Source organism: Onychostoma macrolepis, chromosome 04 (genome assembly GCF_012432095.1).
Source record: "Onychostoma macrolepis isolate SWU-2019 chromosome 04, ASM1243209v1, whole genome shotgun sequence".
Taxonomy (NCBI): domain Eukaryota; kingdom Metazoa; phylum Chordata; class Actinopteri; order Cypriniformes; family Cyprinidae; genus Onychostoma; species Onychostoma macrolepis.
Genome location: NC_081158.1, coordinates 17,110,350 through 17,130,743, shown reverse-complemented (window position 1 = coordinate 17,130,743; position 20,394 = coordinate 17,110,350). Strand labels below are relative to the sequence as shown.

At 37.8% G+C, this 20,394-nt stretch overlaps 1 protein-coding gene across 2 annotated transcripts in view; it reads left to right on the top strand.

The window, feature by feature from the left end:
• Nucleotides 1–20,394, top strand: part of LOC131538569 (copine-8) — a 113,045-nt gene that overhangs the window by 40,158 nt on the left and 52,493 nt on the right. For both annotated transcript variants that reach the window (XM_058772460.1, XM_058772461.1), the window contains exons 3-6: nt 1,812–1,858; nt 2,760–2,863; nt 14,181–14,220; nt 17,656–17,732. In XM_058772460.1, coding sequence (XP_058628443.1) covers nt 1,812–1,858; nt 2,760–2,863; nt 14,181–14,220; nt 17,656–17,732 — 268 coding nt within the window. The remainder of the gene's footprint in view (nt 1–1,811; nt 1,859–2,759; nt 2,864–14,180; nt 14,221–17,655; nt 17,733–20,394) is intronic.

The following is a 20,394-nucleotide window of genomic DNA, read 5'->3' as shown; positions in this document are numbered from 1 at the left end:
AATTGTTTAGATTTTTAGAAGGCACATTAACTTCTTTCTCATTTACAACTCTATGTGTTTGCTGCTTAAAAACATGAATTGATATTTGGTTTGATCTGACCATAAACAATAAGAAAGGCTATTTGGAAATGCAAATTCATTCTCTGCCATGAGGTGACGCTTTATTAGCGCTGAAATATTGCGGTTTCCCCGGAAATGCTGGACACAAAGCAGCTCCGCGCTCATAAACGCTGCTTTATCAAGAATTATAGGTAAAATGAAATTAAAATGCCAACGACACGTTTCTGAGGACAGTCGGTTCCCTTCAGATACATTCACATAAAGACATCGCGCTGCGTTTTGACTTGAAACGTGCAGTGCTCATATTTATTCAATGACATCATTGCCTTTTGAAGTTTAATCCTGCCGTATCGCAATTCTTATCTTTCAGTCCCCAACTGTAAGACCTCTTGAAATTATAATTAAGACATTTCTTATATCATTTAACATATTTAAAACTTTTTATGGCCTTAAGTTTGATACAACTCACTTTAAGAGTTTTTAAGGACCCGCGGGAGATCTGTATTTAAGGAGCCCGTTGGGCAGGCGGTGATACATTTTGGTAGCCCGACTGGAAAACACAATAGCCCCGGGACCTCAGGCTAGTGATTTTGCGAGCCCTGGACTTTTCATTGAGACCCTAAAGAATCAGATCAACTTTGCGGAAAATGGGCATCCGATGACCCGTTTAACATTATATCATCCTACTTTATAGAGTCATCTACAGGTGTGGATGCAACAAAGCAATTTCAAATGCCACTGTAGAATACTCTATTCACTCTATTATTCCTGACAACAACATTAATTAATTTATCCTACAAACCTAAAGTGGCATTTAATAGGATGGTTCCTATTATCAAGCGAGTAGTTTAGAGCTGGTCATGTGATCACGATATGGTGGCCACCGTAAGGGGATCTACCCTTATGTAGGATAAAATTACTTTTTCTAGTCCACTCATATCTGTTTTCGTGTCATGTGAGTGTACATCATTTTAAACATGTTTGTCTGTTGTCTTCATTTAAGTGTACAATTTTAAATTGAAATCAATAATATACACAAATACTTTTAAAATTACAGAGAAAGTTCACCTAAAATGAAGATTTTTCCTATTTTTGTCTAATTGTCTAATTTTCCTATTTTCACTGAATAGCAACTTTTAATTTTTCCCCCCTCACACAAATGAATCTTAAGGTTTTGGAAGATTTGAAACAAGGAATTCTAGTCATTTTTATGACGTTTTATAGCAGTTGTTTTATTTGACAAACCTGGTCACCTTCTACTTTCATTATATGGAAAATGTATGCTAAACATCTAATGGAAGAAAGAAAGTCATACGGGTTGAAAAAAACATTTATGTATGTACGAATGTACATTTATTTATTTCTTTATCCATCCATCATTGATTAGTTGGCACATTAAGATATTGCCATATTAAAAGGAACAGTTCATCAATAATTCTGTCATCATTTACTCACCCTCATGTCATTCAGAGATGTCTCTCTTTGTGTGACAGATATGAATAGAGGTTTGGATACTGGCTGGTTTACAACAGCTTTGTAACTAATCCAGTGAGATTTTTATCTCATCGCATTCCACTGCTCTGGTTCTAAGCTGTTTTTCTGCAAACACAGTAGAGTAGACCACAAGATTGCACCCTACACAAAGTGTGTCTGAGTTAAGAGTGTCACAGGTCTTCTGGCATTTGAAAAATTCTCTGCCTTTGTGTAACACAATCTCTCTCTCTCTCTCTCTCTCTCTTTGCTCTCCACAGTTTGTGTGCTGTACACTCAAGGCATTGGCAACAAAGAGTGGCGAGAGGTAAGCGGAACAATCTGGCCCAGTCGTGCCGACCCCTTGAAGGGTCTGGCAGACCCTTGGTCTCATAAATATTCATACATGTAAATATGGGCTTGGAATATTCTCAGAATAGTAATCTGAATTATTTTTGGCACTCTTATTTTTTCTGTGTCTATCAGTTCTTCGTATTTTTGCCTTCCCAGCTAATCAGAGGAAATATCAGGCTCTCTAAAGCACCATTAAGTGGGCTGTGTATTTATTAACTTCAGTCACTAGCTGGTGAAATATGATAAGCCACCCAGGGAATGTAATAACTTTCTCACCCATGCTCATATCAAGACAACTCCAGCCCACTTTTCAAGTCGGCTCATTAAAACATTAAAGTCCCTTTCACATCGCATCAAGGCTTCAACACACCTCTCAATGCTGTCATGCGCCTCTTTGACCTCCATATTAAAGACGTTGAAGGTAGCAGGAATGTGGGAGGTGTACACAGTAAAAAGGGACTTGTATTTGTGATTCACAAAACATTCATATACGCTTGGTTAATGTAAATAAATTAGAACTAGAACTGTATCAAAATATATGTGAAGGATCAGTCGCTCCATCCATTTTAATTACATAAGTAATGCTATGTTTTAGGTTTGTATATACAAATTTGGCATTTTTGATTAAATATTTTAGAGATTGGAATAACTTGTAAAATGTACATTCATTATAAAATGGCATTTAAATTTTTTTACTAACTTACCAATCCTTTTCCGGATTTAGAATCATACTTTTAAAATGAGTATATATATATATATATATATATATACATATCCACTGTTATTCATTTTATGGTCTTTTGCTCTGTAGATTTAAGCTCAATGGGAAAATGTTGATGTAAATAATTTCAGCTGACCTTTCTTTGTTCTTTCAGTTTGGGCGGACGGAAGTTATTGATAACACTTTGAACCCGGATTTTGTGCGAAAATTCATATTGGACTACTTCTTTGAAGAAAGACAGAACTTAAAGTTTGATCTGTAAGTACCAATAGATATTCCTTTACCTTCAGCTACATTCACACAAGCCTTCAGTTCCACCACATTTACTCTGGGTGCACAGAACTTTGGAAGTTTTGACTCTTTTATGTATTAGAAACTGAGTTAAAAAAAATTTGCAATGACCTCTCATGACAGACTTCAATAATTTGTGTTCTTGATATCCCGGAATGACAGGAGGGAATAAGAAAAGAGTGAAGGTGTAAAGATTGTGTAGAAACAATTTGTTGATTAGTAGTTTACATTCATTCGGCAGATGCGTTTATCCATTCATTGTATCCATTTTATCAGCCCTTGTAAAAAAGAAGTACATTTTAGCATACTTTTAAAAAGAGTGCTTATTATGAAAACAATAGTTTTTAATACTATGTAATAATGGTTTCATTACATAAATGTAATTTAAAGTAAAACTAATTTGACATTTTGGTACTTTTCAGAAGTGTAAGCAAGTACTCTAGTAAACATAAGTGCCTTTATTTCATTAATATGTTATCTACAATTACGTTTTTTACAAAATATATACTTTTAAGATGTGAAGCACACTACAAGTACATACATTCCCTCGGAATCAAACCCATGACTGTGATGTTGCTAGCTCCGTTTACTACTGTCTGAGCTAAAGAAGTTGTTACTGGTGTTTAAAATTATGGCTTAAATATTGGAATTAGTCTTTTTTATATGCACTATTTTGGCAGTTTGTATACAATTTGGGCAGGTGGTATGTGTTGTGCAATTAAAAATACAGTAATTAACATATATTCAAGATTAAGAATAAATTGTGGTTGAGTACATAGACTGAAACTGAGGTGTGCTCATGATTGTCAACTGATTTTAATTTTTTTGTGTATTTACAAGTGTCAGATTTTTCAGCAGCCCACACCTTCAATGCACTAAATAGTTTTAAACAAGTTTTTTAAAGAAGGTTTGGTGCAAATTAATTAGTGGGTGACATAAATATTTATTTAATCCCCATGAAAACTTCATCCTTATTGGTGTAAATATGAAACCAACTTTGACAAGAAGAACTTGAATTGTAAGTTTATTATTAGGCACGACATCTTTGTACATCAAACACTGGAGTCATGCTTCAGCAACAGATGTGTCAGCTACTGTAAACCCAACCATAAGATAACTGTCATCCTATGTTTTGTGTGCTTTTATAAGCAGGTGTCACACATACTGTGTGGGCAACACTCTATGGACACAGGTCAAGGTCTCTTACTCTTACAGTGTAGTTACAGGAAAAATGGACATTCTGTGATTGTGTAAATATGGATTTTAGTATTTAGTATTTAGGGTCACCTTTCCAAGAGACTATGTAATGCACAATGGTACCATGTTAGTTATTAGTTAACACTAGAAGCGCCAGAATTCCAAAACAATTACGCTACAAATTTTATATTAAATAAATATATCTATATCATGCTCGGCTATTTAAGATTCACAGTCAACACAAGTTACTTCTGTTCTTCTCGCACAATTTCCACACACGGGTTTGTGGCATTTGCAACAGGTGTCGCGCGTTTTATTTTGTTTGCAGATTGTGCTTTTGGTTGGGACCTTGTGTCAACTGCGATGCTGCCATTTTTCCAAGAATTTGTATTTATAATCAAATGAGCATATGCTAATAGTACTGGAGACGCTGACAGAGACAATAAACCGCGGGAAAGAACAATAGAATCGCGCGAGATTTAAAGCGGTCAATATGACCGTTATGGCTTTAATAGGTAGAAATGCTCATATTTTTTTTGCCTTTTATGTAATTTATATAAAATCTATTGTAAGTAAAAATAGAAACACTTTTAGGAAAAGTCACAAACCAGCAAGATTGTATTTTTTTATTCAACAAAGTTATTGTACATATACATTTCAAAACGGTCATTTTGACTGTCATGGCAGTTCTAGTGTTAATTCACTTGCAGCACTTAAAAATGGCTGTTTTTAGTTTTAGTGTTTTACTTTTATTCATTTAGTATGTAATTATAGAAGCCATTTATTGACCATAACATGAAAATAATTATTGGCATCAGTGTTATTTTAGTATTATTTATATACTATCATAGTATTTATTAATATTTTAAATTAGCTTTAATTTTTATATTTTCCATATATTTTCATTTTACTGGTAGTTGAATTTTTCTTCATTGTGTTATGTGCTTGTATTTGTATTTTTATTGTTTTAGTTTTAGTAGTTTTAGTACTTCAACTTATTTTATTTTAGTTATTTGCAAGGCAACTTTCTAATTTTATGCACATTTTAATCATATATTTTTCAGCTTCATATCAATTAACATTTTTAATTAATAACATGCACAAACATTTTAAATAGTTTTAAATCTACATTGCTACGTCCCAAATTACAATAAAAAAATTCCCAGGGGATTAAAAAATAAAATAAATAAATAAAAACATTGGATGTGTGTCCAAATCATGGATATTTGCAACAGATGTTATAAATTCGGCCTGTGCGCATGTTCATTTGTGAATGTGCGTTTTTGCTAATATTTATTATTATTTTGTGTCAGTCTAAATGTGTTTGTGTCTGTATTTAGGCATTTATGGGTGTATTTTAGAACAGATATGAGTCACTCTGTATCCGTTGGCACAAATGTGTGTGAGGAATTTGTGTGTGTCTCTAGGCTTCAGCGTGAGTGTGTATGTCTGTAGGCAGAGTGTGTGTGTGTGTGTGTTGTCTCTGTGGATCGGTGTCCCCGCTCGACGGCCTGTCATACTGGGTCTGTAAATCTGCAGCAGACATGAGAGGGGTCATGAGGTCGTGTGGGCAGTGCCTCCGAGACGATAGCGAAACCAAAGCACCGCTGATGAGGATGACATGGCACATCGCCATGACAACAAGGGGCACTGAGCCCCACAAACGAATGGAAGAGGCACAGAGACAATAAATAGATATAAATGAAGTTGCGCTATATGTAACCCTAGATATATTTCAGGATTCAGAGATTCTTCAATATTTGTTGCTTTTCTTGTCCTCTATCTTGTTCTTTCTCTCTCTCTTTATGTCTTTTTTCTCTCTGTTGCACTGTGACAGGGCAGAAGAGAATGATTCATGATGTCTGTGCTTTAATGATGTTGTTCTTCTTTCATAATGAGAAACAGGCAAGCGTGAACTCCCCTCATAAGACCATAATCTAATTAAAGCCCAACTCAAAGTCTCCCATCACTGATTTTGGAAACAACCTCTGCCTGTTACTTTTCATTGCAAGCTTTCTTGAGCAAGCATCACCATTACTAATGCACATATCTAGGGTTTCAGGATTGGACCATCTAGAGCAGGGGTGTCAAATTCAGTTCCTAGAGGGTCACTGTACTGCAGAGTTTAGCTCCAACCCTAATCAAACACAACTGAATCAGCTAATAAAGGTTCTCAAGGTTACAAGAAACCTCCAGGCAGGTGTTTTGGAGCTGGTTGGAGCTACACTCTGCAGGACAGTGGCCCTCCAGGAGCAGATCTAGACACATGTAATTTAAGACATCTTGAACAGGGGTGTCCAATCCTGCACCTAATCAGCAAGTTTATGATATGCTTAAGCTGTGTTCACGCCATGTCGTAATTACTGTAATTCCGAGATGACAACACGTACCATGCTACTCAGAGCTGAAGTATCTGAACTATCAATGCCAAAGCCCTCACGGGCTCCAGAACTCTTAATTACAACTTGTAAACTCTGAATGTTCTGAGAGTTACGACTTGGACCAGTGACAGCTGTACCACCTGACCACCGCTAGGTTCATTTAGACGGTACTTAGGTGCTAACTCAGAGTGCAGGACATGGAAAGCTATGAGTTAAATTTTATGCGTTTTCATCTCGGAATTATGGTAATTACGACATGGCGTGAACACAGCATTAGTAAGACCTTTGTTTAGCTGGTTCAGGTCTGTTTAATTGGGGTTGGAGCTGAAATCTGCAGGACAGTGGCCCTCCAGGAGCATGGATTGGACACCCCTGATATTGAACCATCTAGAAACACCTTAGCAAAGACCCCTAAAACCATAGCAACCATCTGGCAATGCTCCAGCAACCACCCAGCACTCACTAGCAATTGCACAGCAATGCCTTAGAACAGGGTTCCTCAAACCCAATCCTGTAGAGTTTAGCTTAAACCCAGACCAAGCTCACCTACCTGTGATTTCTAGTGATCCTGAAGACCTTGATTAGCTTGCTCAGGTGTGTTTGATCTGGGTAGGAGCTAAACTCTGCAGGGCAGCGCCCTCAAGGGCAAGATTTGAGGAAATCTGCCTTAGAATCATCAAGAACTCTCTAGTAGCCATCCAGGGCTGCGTTTCCTAAAAGCATCATAAGCCTAAATTGAATGTAGCTCCATTGGTTTCAATGAGTCTACGATGCACTTAAGCTTATGATACTTTTGGGAAACGCAGCCCAGAACACTATCATCCATCTAGAACAGGGATGGGCAACTTGAGGGCCACAGTCCTGCAGAGTTTACCTGTACATCCCATCAAACACACCTGAAAATCTAACATGGCTGCATTCCATTTTGTTTTTTATGCTCTTCCCTCGCTAACATTCCTCCATCATGTTGACTCAGATGTTGATAATGTTGGACAAGTGCCTGCTACTGGCAGAACCTTACAATGGGCTGAATTGGAGCATCCTAAGTTCTTGATCACTTGAAATCCGCTATCACTTTGAATATCACTTTGAAACTCCTTTCTTTTATTATTTACATTTTGTCAGTTGTTTGGGGTAGGGTTAAATTAAATGTGATCTGTGGTGATGTATAAAACATATGACCATATAAACCTCCCTCATCCACTTCACAGAATGCACTTCAAACCCCTCCTGGGAAAGTGCTTAGGGAAGTTATTGAGTGTGTGTCTAAAAGTGAAGTGGAACACAGCCCATATGTGTGGATTTCTTGAAAATTGCAAGCAGGTGTGTTTGATAACATAGCAATACCCAAGAAACCATTGGCATAGCAACAAGTTAAAAATAATTCAGAACAGCCTAGTAACCACTTAGCAACATCCTGGAAACTATCAATAACACCCTAGCGTCACCCCTGTTGAAAAAAAAAAAACAGTATATGCTGGTTAGTTATGTTTTGAAGAATGGCTGCTGGTTTGAGCTGGTTTAAGCTGGTCCTTAGCTGGTTGTGTGCTGGTTTAAGCTGGCCCTTAGCTGGTCATGTGCTAGTCCTAAGCAACTAGCTTCTGCTCAGGACCAGCGTGACCAGCGCTTGACCAGCTTAAACCAGCTCAAACCAGCTCAAACCAGCAGCCATGCTTCAAAACATACCTAACCAGCATATGCTGGGTTTTTCATTTTTCTAACAGGCTACTATGATTTTTTTTCCCTCTGTAGATATTCCCACAGTGCAGCCAACCTGTTGCTCTGTATTGATTTTGATCTCACTTAATCTTAGCAAACGCTAGCATTAGCAATGCAGTTTATGATGAATGTGTCATGTTTCAGTGCTGCTCGTTTGAATTCTGCCTGCGTGTTTGTGTGCGTTAGAATGACAGATTCCCATCAGCATCAGCATGTGTTGCTATAAATAGTGTTGGGAGCGAGAAGCATAATGTGGTTTAGTCAGAGTGTGTAAATGGGAAGCTGTGTGTGTCGCTCCCTTCAGGGTCTGTTGAGTGTGTGGGCAGACAGCAGACCACGTTACAATCCGCAGTGATGGCTACGCTGAGCGTCTCTACGTATACACACATCATGTCTTTTCTGGCACTTGTTTCTCAGGGAAGGAGAGCAAGAGTGGCTGTTTGTGTTTTGTACAAGTCCTCATAGCATAATTAATTAGTGGTGTTGTGAGTGTTAAATATTTATTTTTTGGCATTTTTGCCTTTTTATTGTGACATGACAGTATTTAGACTGGAAGCAAAGTGTGTGTGAGAGAGGGGGGATGAGATTGGCAAAGGTCCACAAGCCAGGACTAGAACTTGGGACACTGGAAGTGCAACGGCTCTATATGTCGGCACGCTGCCCACGAAGCTATTGGCACCGACATAGCTAATGAGTGTTGAATGGGATTGGTCAACACAATCTCATGGCAATTTGTAACTATTTTAAGTTATGGTGAAGTAAACTTGAAGTAAAATTTCAAACTAAACAGGTTTCTGTTGGTCAGTGTAATGAATCCGAGTGACAAACTTGAACTTCTTGTGAAATCTGCGTGAAGAAATCTTTTGCCCTCATGCAAAACTCCCAGTCACCTGGATTCCTATAAAAATTACTGGATTTATTTAGGCAATGAAAATTTGCCAAACAATGGCAAATGTGACTGCACCTTGTGTCTCCTGCTTCATATATATTTCTCCTGGTAAAAAGAACCCAGTAGTGCTACCTCAGGCACTAGTTTATTCTGTACATTTGGGGAAAAATAAATAAATACATAAAAAATGACCTATGAATTGTATTTGCAGTTTGCTAACTTACCATTTTAGGGCATTAAGGAGGAATAATAATAATAAAAAATATTCTGAGGATAGATATTAATTCTATCATGTTTGCCTTCAGTGGTGTAATGTCTGGGAAAACTTTTTTCAGTTTGGAGGTGTTTTGTTTGTGTAATAAATGAGACTTTGCACTTGACTTCTGGGAACAAGGAGCCTTTCAATGTCAGTTTGGACAGTCTGAGATGGAAATTTCCAAGCACAGTTAGTGAGTGATTAAATGATGGTGAGTGAGAAAACTGAATAAAATAATATAAAAGTCATGCACTAATATGAGAAAAGAACAGAACATAATAAACATTCACGGTAACACTTTATTTTAAGGTCTCTTAACTAGTTGCTAATTAGCATGCATATTAATAAAATATTAGCCATTTATTTGTAGTAATTAAGCACATATTAATGCCATATTCTACATGACCTTATTCTACATCCCTAATCCTACCCAATACCTAAACGTAACAACTACCTTACTAACTATTAATAAGCAGCAAATTAGGAATTTATTGAGGCAAAAGTTGTAGTTAATTGTTAATAAGTGTTCCCTATTCTAAAGTGTTACCACATTCACTACATTGCTATGACAAACTTGGATGATTGGGTATAAAATAATCTTTCTTCTGTATAGAAATACAGAGTTCTGGCATGAAACTCTAGTTGGCGCAGTCCGATAGGTCAAACTCAATCTGACCTAATGACATCATTATCACATGGCACAGCTGATTGGTTCTCTCCTGTATCAGTAGCCAATGCGCTCACTGCTCAATATTCAAATACCTGGCTTTTGTTTGCTGTAGCGGTCTGGCAGTGCACTTCAGAAACCCTCCACCTTCCCCAGCTCCAACTGTATTGATCTGCTACAAGGTGATTCATGTATGCTATATGGGGTTATTCATATGTGTTATATGTGCATCAGCAGTATTTCCTACATGCTTACAGCAGCATGTTGTGGATGTATTGGCAGTAGCAAGTCTCGGTACTTGCTCTGCCGCAGTAACGTAGCAGATCTATTCTGCCAAGACCAAATACATTAACTTTGTCAAAATCTCGGAGGGATTGGCATGGTAATGTACATGACAAAGCTAATGTATTTGGTCTTGGCAGAATAGATCTGCTACGTTAATGCGGCAGAGCAAGTACCGAGACATAATAAAGCGTAATTTTGTGGCAAAAACATGGACATGATCTGTCGTTTTATCCATTTGTTTACTATATTTATTTGTTTGGCCAGTGTCATTGTGGGTTTTGGTTATTTTGCTGTTGTAAGACCTTTAAAATAACAAAAATCATTTGGCGAAGTGATATGGTCATGTAATGCGGTCAAGAGCTGCCTGGAACTACGTTCGCTGTGCATTTCTCTGAAAATAATTGCACACCTTAGAACGTTCGTCAGCCAATCAGATTCAAGCATTCAACGGCCCCGTAGTATAAATAAGGTTAAGGCATACGCCATATGTAATTTGATACAAATAAAAACAAGATTGAGGAAAAATAAGGCACCTTAAACATCTGCTGTTTGTTCTCAACATACTTTGGGCACTACACATTGCCCAAAGGCTTATGAGAGCCTCAGTTAGGGAGAAGATTCTGAGATAAAAGTGTTTATTATTTGAAAAGCTTTCAGGCCTCAGTTTGGCATATTCCTAACAGCACATCAAACTGAGAAGAACATTTCGCTCGAGTGAACAAGGGTGGTGGCAGATTCACGCTTTGGGGATGGACCTCTGTGGCAGGGTCTTGGAAAACTCCAGGAAAGAAGGAAAAATATCCCCTGAGGCGAAGACCTGATGGATGTATGCAAGAGGATGGGGCTTAGAGTTCAGTTCATTCGCCCACAGGACAATTACTTCAAACATACTGGAACATGCAAAAGAACCACAGTAATGGCTTAAAGCCACAAATATTGATGTCCTGAAGTACTAGATACAGCCTGAATTCTGGAAATGTTGGGACATTTTTTAAATTTGAATAAATTGAAAACTAAAAGAATTTCAAATCACTTGAGCCAATATTTTATTCACAATAGAACATAGATAACATAAATGTTTAAACTGAAGAATTTGACAATTTTATGCACAAAATGAGCTCATTTCAAATCTGATGCCTGCTACAGGTCTCAAAATAGTTGGGACGGGGGCATGTTTACCATGGTGTAGCGTCTCCTCTTCTTTTCAAAACAGTTTGAAGACGTCTGGGCATCGAGTTCATGAGTTTCTGGAGATTTGGTGTTGGAAATTGGTTTTTGACGTACTTTTCGTTTAATAATGCACCAAATGTTCTCTATAGGTGAAATATCTGGACTGCAGGGAGACCAATTCAGCACCCAGACTCTTCTACTACAAAGCCATGCTGTTGTAATAGCTGCAGTATGTGGTTTTGCATTGTCCTGCTGAAATACGCAAGGCCTTACCTGAAATAGACATCATCTGGAGGGGAGCATATGTTGCTCTAAAACCTTTATATACCTTTCAGCTGTCATAGTGCTTTCCAAAACATGCAAGCTGCCCATACCGTATGCACTTATGCAACCCCATACCATCAGAGATGCTGAGATCTCTTACGCACAGAGATTTCTCCAGTTTATCTGAATCTTTTGATGATGTTATGCACTGTAGATGATATGATTTGCAAAGCCTTTGCAATTTGACGTTGAGGAACGCTGTTTTTAAAGTATTTCACAATCTATTTACGCACTCTTTCACAGATTGGAGAGCCTCTGCCCATCTTTACTTTTGAGAGACTCTGCCTCTCTAAGACATCCCTTTTAATGTTAATCATGTTACAGACCTGATGTCAGTTAACTTAATTAGATGCTAGATGTTCTCCCAGCTGAATCTTTTCAAAACGTCTTGCTTTTTTAGCCCTTTGTTGCCTCTGTGCAACCTGTAGCAGGCATCAAATTTGAAATGAGCTCATTTAGTGGATTAAAAAATGTCTCCGTTTAAACATTTGTTATGTTCTCTATGTTCTATTGTGAATAAAATATTGGCTCATGTGATTTGAAAGTCTTTTAGTTTTCATTTTATTCAAATTTTAAAAAACGTCCAAACATTTCTGGAATTCGGATTGTAGATGTCACTGCAGATAATTATTTCTGGGTCCAGAACAGTCTTGAAGAAGAGAGAGCACATTACTCCTGTGCCTATCAATCTTCACTGACTACCTGTACGATACAGAATCCATTACAAAGTGCTCCTATATGCATTCAAAGCTTTGCATGGCTTTGCACCAGAGAATGTTTTTGATTGAATCAGTCTGCATCAATCTAATAGGTCTCTGTGTTCAAATGATCAATTACATCTAGTGTTTCCTTGCTTGAAATGCAAAAGTGATCAGGCCTTTTCGGTTGCAGCTCCAAGGCTCCTACATAGTGTATTTCAGAGTGCACTAACAAAAGCTTTTGAAAATGCTTTGTATGTTGTTTGTTGTTGTGTGATATGTGTCTTATTAGTTTATGTCTGTTTTTATTATTTTATTTATTCTTCCTGTACAGCACTTTGGTTCTTGTGGTATTGAAAGTGCTTTAGAAATAAAGTTGAGAACTGTCTTGAAGGAGCCATAAGAGTTTTGCCAAGAAAAATGATTGCCCACTGTCACGACCGGTTACCCAAAGAGACTCAAGAGCATAGGCTTATTCGACAAAGTGTTAAAGATGTATTAAAGAAGCAGTATTCGCAAAGAATTTAACTTCTATAGTGTGACAAATCTGAAGCAGAAGGCTACTTTTCTTCACCAACAAATCATTTCAGAGATAGTACATTTTGTACATTTTTTTACATTAGTACATTTTAATCAAATATTTTGAAACCAAATACTTTTTTTCTGTAGAATATCATGCTGAAGAATCTTGTTTAATAAGTCCAGAGACACAGGTAAATAAATTAAAGTGAAAATACAATTAAATGTGCTCAATATACTATGTTGGTACTTCATTAAAGTCAACTAGTTTGCACCTCTGCCAAGACCCTTCATTCCTGATGAGTTTCCCACCTTCCAGTAGCTCCCTTAAGGTTGTAAACTTGTTCCCTAGAGAAAGAGCAAATCTAAATTTTATCAGGTCTGGTTGTGTGCACTTCTGTGTGTGTTTGAAAGCAGGCTAGTTTTGTGTGTGTGTGTGTGTCGGGATTTGTGTGGCAGGGTTAAGCCTGTGTCAATGTATGTTTTTGTTCCACTCTGGGGTCATGCAGTATTTATGAATGTGAAGATGTATAGCTGAATAGAACATCACAGTCCCTTTTGGGGACATATTCACCTCATTCATACATTTAAAACACTCAGACACGTATATGCCAGTGCAGGTTATATGAAAGAGAATATCAAGAATTGGTTTTGAAATTTGTCAAATTTGAAAGGCAAAGTCAGTTATTATGCTTAACACACAGCTGGGTTTATGTCTGATTTGGCTGCCCCAGTTATGACAAAGAGATTAGAACTCCCATTTAAAAAAAAAAAAAAAAAAAAAGAAGGTAAATCATGCATAAATATCAGACCAAATCATTTAAAATCTGTTGCTGTGTGACATTGCAGTCTTTTGCATAAAAATATTTTTTTTAAATATCATATACCCCTGTGAGATGCCTACAAAGACAGCATTTTCAAAAAGTAGGCAGCAGTCCCAGAATTCATTGGGGTGAGGTCAGTGCAAAAAAAAAAATTGCCACTTGCCTAAATTTATAAATTCTAAACAGAAACGCTAAAGCAAGCTGTGTGGAATGAGTCAGTTCATTTCCGGAGCTACAGCTAAAAGTAAATGTATATGATATAAGCAATAAATGCAAAAATTATGTATACAAACAAAAAACTGACTATTCTGGTTGTGTGTCCCTTATCAATATGTCCTTCTCTTTTGTTTTTCAGGTATGATGTCGACTCCAAGAGTAGCAACCTTTCAAAACATGTAAGTTTCAGAAATTGCTCCATGTTTCCTTTTAGACTTTGTAAACACTTACCCTGTTGACCTCCTCTAGACTATTATGAAATTTAGGATGCCATCGTACACACTCGCCCAGCAGTAAAACCATCTCATAGTGCTTGTAATCAGCAGGTCTGTGTATATGAGAATAAAAAGGCAAATGTGGGTTAATAGAGACGTGTGATTAGAGAAGCTCTCACAGAGATGGTAGCATGATTGAAGCTGTGTTTTGGTGCTTAAGGGGGTCCCTGAGGTGTCATTTTACACACTGATGATGGGTTTAGAGTAAAAGATGTAAATTCACTACAGTGGTCCCATCTGTGCTCGTCATGGAATGTGACTGTAGTCATTCTGTCTTTATTTCTTTCATGCTCCAATCAAACAACCAATCAACCCAAAATATTTCCATGCCTGACATTAGCAGCACACCATTAATACACACCATTTTTTCAAGTTTAAGACCACCTATGTTATCTGGTTTGTTTATTTTTATGAGTATAGGATTTTTGGTAATTCCTTGGCAAGCTAACAATAGTCAGGTAGTAGTAAAACCGAGGTCATTTAATGCTAATTAATTCAGCATTTGTAGCACAGGAGACTGTGGTCGTCCATCAATGTTGCAAAGTGGAACTGTTTAATGAAACACATCATGGCATGTACTAAACCACCCGCCAACAACAACATTGATCTAAACCAGCCATACACTTCACTGTAAATCTGCCATATCCCAAGCAGCACTTGCAAGCATTTGTCCTGCTATTGTTTCCTGCCGTGATCATGTGGACACACTAGCTGTAAAGAGACAGATAAACTGATCTCTCCACACATTATGCACAAGAGTAATTGAAAACACCCTCAGTGACTCCAGTGAGCATGCAGGATCCATCCCTGAAAATTACCACCTCAAAATTATCTAACAAATCAGACACAGTGCCTCCTGGTGTTTTACTCCCTCCCTTAGTCACCCAGAAATCAATATTATTCTCTTCCCCCCTGACTTGGAAAGACAAACAGTGATTGTCCACTCCCGAAGGGAATTCTGCATAAAACCATTATAGGATGTGTTGAAAGGCAAAGAGCGACTACGTTCTCAGGTGAAAATTAAGAGAAGAGGCAGCAGGGAGAAAACCACGCATGCAGAGACAGAGAAAGAAACAGTGAGAGATAGATGGAGAAAGAAAGAGGAAGAGAAGGAAGTCTTTGTAGAGTTTAATACAATAATAAAGATAGATCATTCATATTAATCTTTATTAATACAAATTGAGAGTTTAGTTGCCAACAGTAATTAGAGAAGCGGTAGAACAAGTGCTCATGGGAATGTCTGTCAGTGAAAATGAAGCATCTCATAAATTACTGAGGATGAACTCAGAGAGCAAAAGCTAGTGTCTAAATTAGTGACAGTCACATTGGAGAAAAAAAAAAGTTCACCCCAAAAATATTTTATTTATTTATCCAAGAAAAACAACAATCATGCTGTTCTTTTCCATACGACAAAAGAATATAGATTGTAAGCTGGTAAAAAAGTATTGTGAAAATATTAAACTCATTCACTGTATTCAAAGCCTTCTGAAGCCACATGGTAACTTTTGTGAGGAACACACTGAAATTCTTCCCCTCTGCCATATCACTCAAATCTCATTTGCATTCTCATATCCAACATTGCTGTGTCACATTTGGTTACAAGACATGTGAGAACTAATGCAACAGTAATGTCAAACATGACACAATACTTTTTCAAACAATTGAGGCTGGGATTAGCCCAATAAATATTTGACTAAATATTTATTTATTTATTCATTATTAAAAGTAAATATCTAGCTAGACCCATTGCCCTTAAAATGATGAAATTATTTTTGTCCACACTATCAACTTGGCATCACAGGAAGTGCACTTATTTGGCTTGATTCATGGGGAGATTCTTCAAGGTTTGCTGAAGGGGAAGACTCAGAATTACATAAAGTAATCCCTGGGGTGCCTCAGGGTTCAGTGACTGGCCCCCTTATCTTCTCAATATATACAAACTTTTCAGTCAGCAGAAAATTGTAATTAAATTAAATTAAATTAATGTATTTGCACATTTATAGATAAGCATACAATTTCCATTACCTGTCCTACCATACCTATTTGTTTATTATTTTGAAAAAAAAGTCCCCCATTATTACACTGAAATTATTTCTTTGAAAAATACAAACACACCCGCTAGGGCAAAGCAGTTGGCCTCATTTTCATTCTTATTCTCTGGATGTTTTAGTTTTCTCCTCTTTCCTTTGATCATTCTCGCTCCGCTGCACTTTCCACTGATGCACATTTTTATTAATACAGAATAAGGTAAATGAAGATCTATCATTTTTAGCATACTGACTACATTACACAAACAGTATAACCTACCCTTATAAAAACTGCTGTTGCGAAGTTCAGTGGGGTGGAACTTCACAGCTCTGCCAGAAAAATCATTTGAATTCTTTTGGCTTTTCTTAGCAAAACATTGTGCTTCACTTCAGATCAATTATCAGAGGGGTGAAAACTTTTCCACATGGTGTTTGAACAGTTTCAGCCTTTAAAATAATGTGATTTTTGATTATATTATTGCTTTCATAGTCCTTGGCAGCTTTTTGAAGCTTGGCAACCATAGTCGTCATTCCCCTTGTATGTCGATTTTTAAACTTAAAATATTAGTTTTAAAATCATTCTGATGGTACATTCTGATGGCTATTGACAGTAATTACCACAGAGATCTAGTATATTTATGACAGTTAATTCCACTCAGAATAATCCTCCAAAGTCGAAAATACACAAAACAACATACAGTTGCTTTAATGGGTTTGGCAAGTCCACTTAATTCTTGCAAAGATAAATCTTAATGCTACATCATACCATGACATTCTAGACAATTATGTGCTTCCAACTATATGGCAATGGTCTAGGAGGGCTATTTTCTGCTTCAGCATAGCAATGCCTTGGTGGGCAAGGTCCATAAAGAAAAGATTTAGTCTACTGTGAAAGAACTTTAACTAGCTTGTACCAATCCCAAACTTGAGCTCCACCGACCACCTTAGGGATGAACACTGACTATGAGCCAGACCCCATCGCCACGGACCAAATCCCCACAGCCATGTTCCAACACCCACTGGAAAGCTTTTCCAGTTAGGGTGGGCCAACTCGTTATAAATGCCTATGATTTTGAAATTAAAAGCTAAACAAGCACACAGAGCTGTGGGGTTTTGGTGACCACATAATTTTGTCCATAGTGTGTACTGTAGTTTAGAAATCAAAGCTTATCTTTGCTCTTACCCAGTGATTACAGATAAAGTTGAAGAAATCTCAGATATACTATAAATAGGCAACTTGAAATACTGACCTTTCGTCTTGCCATGTTAACAAATGCCACCCAGTCCCCTTTAATGTTCTCTCTCATTGCAGGATTTCCTTGGCCAGGCCTGTTGTACATTGGGAGAGGTGGTGGGATCATTGGGTGGTCGAATGGAGAAGGATCTTGGGTAAGAACTGCTCTATTTGGCTTCTTTCCTCCATTCATAAACCTCACATCCTTCCAGTGTGATAGATCATTGGTTCTCAATTCCAGTTCTGGGGACACACTCCTCTGCACATTTTGAATGTCTTCCTTTTTTAACACATCTGATTGAAATAATCAGCTTATTATGAGAGAGGACTATGAACTGAACAGAGTGCGTCAGATAAGAGAGACATACAAAATGTGCAGAGCTGCCTGTTGGACCCAGGACGGGAGTTGAGAATCGCTGTGAAAAATCCCCATTCTCATTTATTATCCAACAACTTTGCCAATGGTCTGCCAGTCTGGTAGCAAATTATAAGGAATTTTAATAAATAGGTAACTGCACTTTATATGTTAGTCAAACATTCTATTTTGTCATTAAGCATTTCGTTTTGAGCATGTTTTGATCAAAAACTGATTCATGAAAATTAATCTTATAAATGTTTCTAAATATTTTATTTCATGTTTTAATTCTCACACTGTTTGGATGTGTTTTGTTTTGTTTTTGACTGCCTGTCTTGACCTTTTTTTTCTTCCAGGTTAAATAACCAGAAAAGTGTTTTTTTTGTGTGTTTTTTTTGAGAAACTGCCAGCTAATCTGAAACTATTTTGATGCAGTTTAAGCTTAAAATTCAAAACATTTGCAGTGTGTTGTGCACATTAAAATACAGTTCAAATTTACATGTACATTTATTCATTTAGCAGATGCTTGTATCCAAAGCGACTTACAATTGAGGAATACAACTAGCAATTCATCATAAAGAGGCAAATAAACAAAGGAAATGCTCGTAATACAAAGTTTCAGACATTGTACAGATTAGTACAAGCTAGATGGGGGGATTAAGGAAAGAGAAATCAAAGGTTTTTTTTTATGAAAGAGATGAGTTTTCAGCTGTTGCTTGAAAATTGTCAGGGATTCAGCATTCCGGATGGGGATGGAAAGATCATTCCACCAGCCAGGAACGATGAAAGAAAATGTTCTGGAAAGTGATTTTGTGCTTCTCTGTGGTGGTTCCACGAGGCAGTGCTCACTTGTAGATCTCAGGCTTTTGGAGGTGATGTACAGTAAGAGTGAGTGGATATACGAGGATGCTGAGCCTGTTGCTGTTCTATATGCAAGCATCAATGTCTTGAACTTGATGCGAGCCGCAACCGGTAGCCAGTGCAGGGAGATAAAGAAAGGTGTGATGTGGTTTTGCTGCTGCATTCCGAATCATTTGTAGAGGTTTGATTGCACATGATGGAAGTCCAGCCAGAAGAGCATTGCAATATTCCAGCGACTCCAGCCTAGAAATGACAAGGGCGTGGACAAGAAGTTGTGCAGCATGCTCCGTTAGGAAGGGCCTGATTTTTCTGATGTTGTGTAATGCAAACCTACAAGATTGAGCAGTTTTTGCGATGTGGTCTTTGAAAGTCAGCTGGTCATCAAAGATTACACCAAAATTTCTGACCGAACTTGATGGGGTAATTGTTGATGAACCTAGCTGGATGGTGAAATCAATCTGTAGATTTGGAGTGGCAGGAAAGACAAAAAGCTTAGTCTTTGTCAGGTTTAGTTGTAGGGGATGTTCCTTCATCCATGCCGAGATGTCTGCCAGGCAGCCTGAGATCTGTGCAGCTACCGTTGGATCATCTGGTTGAAATGAAAGATAGAGCTGTGTGTCATCAGCATAGCAATGGTAGGAGAAGTCATGTGCCTGTATGATGGGTCCCAGTGATGTAGTGTATAGGGAGAAGAGGAGGGGTCCAAAAACTGATCCCTGAGGAACCCCAGTGACCAGTTGATGTGCTTTGGATACCTCCCCTGAAAGAGCTACCTGCTAGATAGGATTCAAACCAGCAAAGTGATGCCCTGTGATGAGAGGGTGGACAGGAGGATCTGATGACTCACAGTGTCAAAAGCAACAGATAGATCCTGCAGAATGAGAACTGATGATTTGGAATCAGCTTTTGCAATCCATAAGGCTTCAGTCTCAGTTGAATGTCCACTTCTGAAATCTGACTGGTTAAAGTCCAGTTGGTTATTTTGTGAAATAAATAATGTTGCCATGCTTTGAACAGTGCAAGAAAACACAGTACAAATGTTCCTTTGTAGAATGTATATGATGAAAGGAATGCTGGGAAATCATCAGGGGATTATAGCTGAGCAAACTGTGACACTGTAAGAAGTTTGTGTGTTTAGTCGAGGGTATAAAGTTCACATCGACTAATGAGCTGATGCTCGCTATTGCTGCTCTTTAGTCTGACTCCGCTCATTAAAGTCTTTATTCCACCTCATCTGCACAAACAAACCTTTGAGCTTCCTGTATGCTTCCCATCGAGGTCGTATTGTCACTCAGCACCTGATTTTTCTTAGGTTCCTTTCTGAGTCTACATTATTGTACCTCAGCGCTTCCTCATGAAGGGAGGTAAACGCCTGCCTCACATACATTTCTCTGTGCTTCGGTTATCAAAGCAGGCTCATTAGATTGCCAGTGGGAGTTCAGTGTCTCACTGTGCCTGGGGGTCCCTGCACTGTTGCACCATTAGCTAAGCACAGCCGAACGCCAGCACGCTCATTACATCCAGCTAAAGACAGACCACTGCTTCTGTTCAAGAAAATGAAGAACAATGTGATTTGTTTGTACATCCCTGCTGTTTGAAAT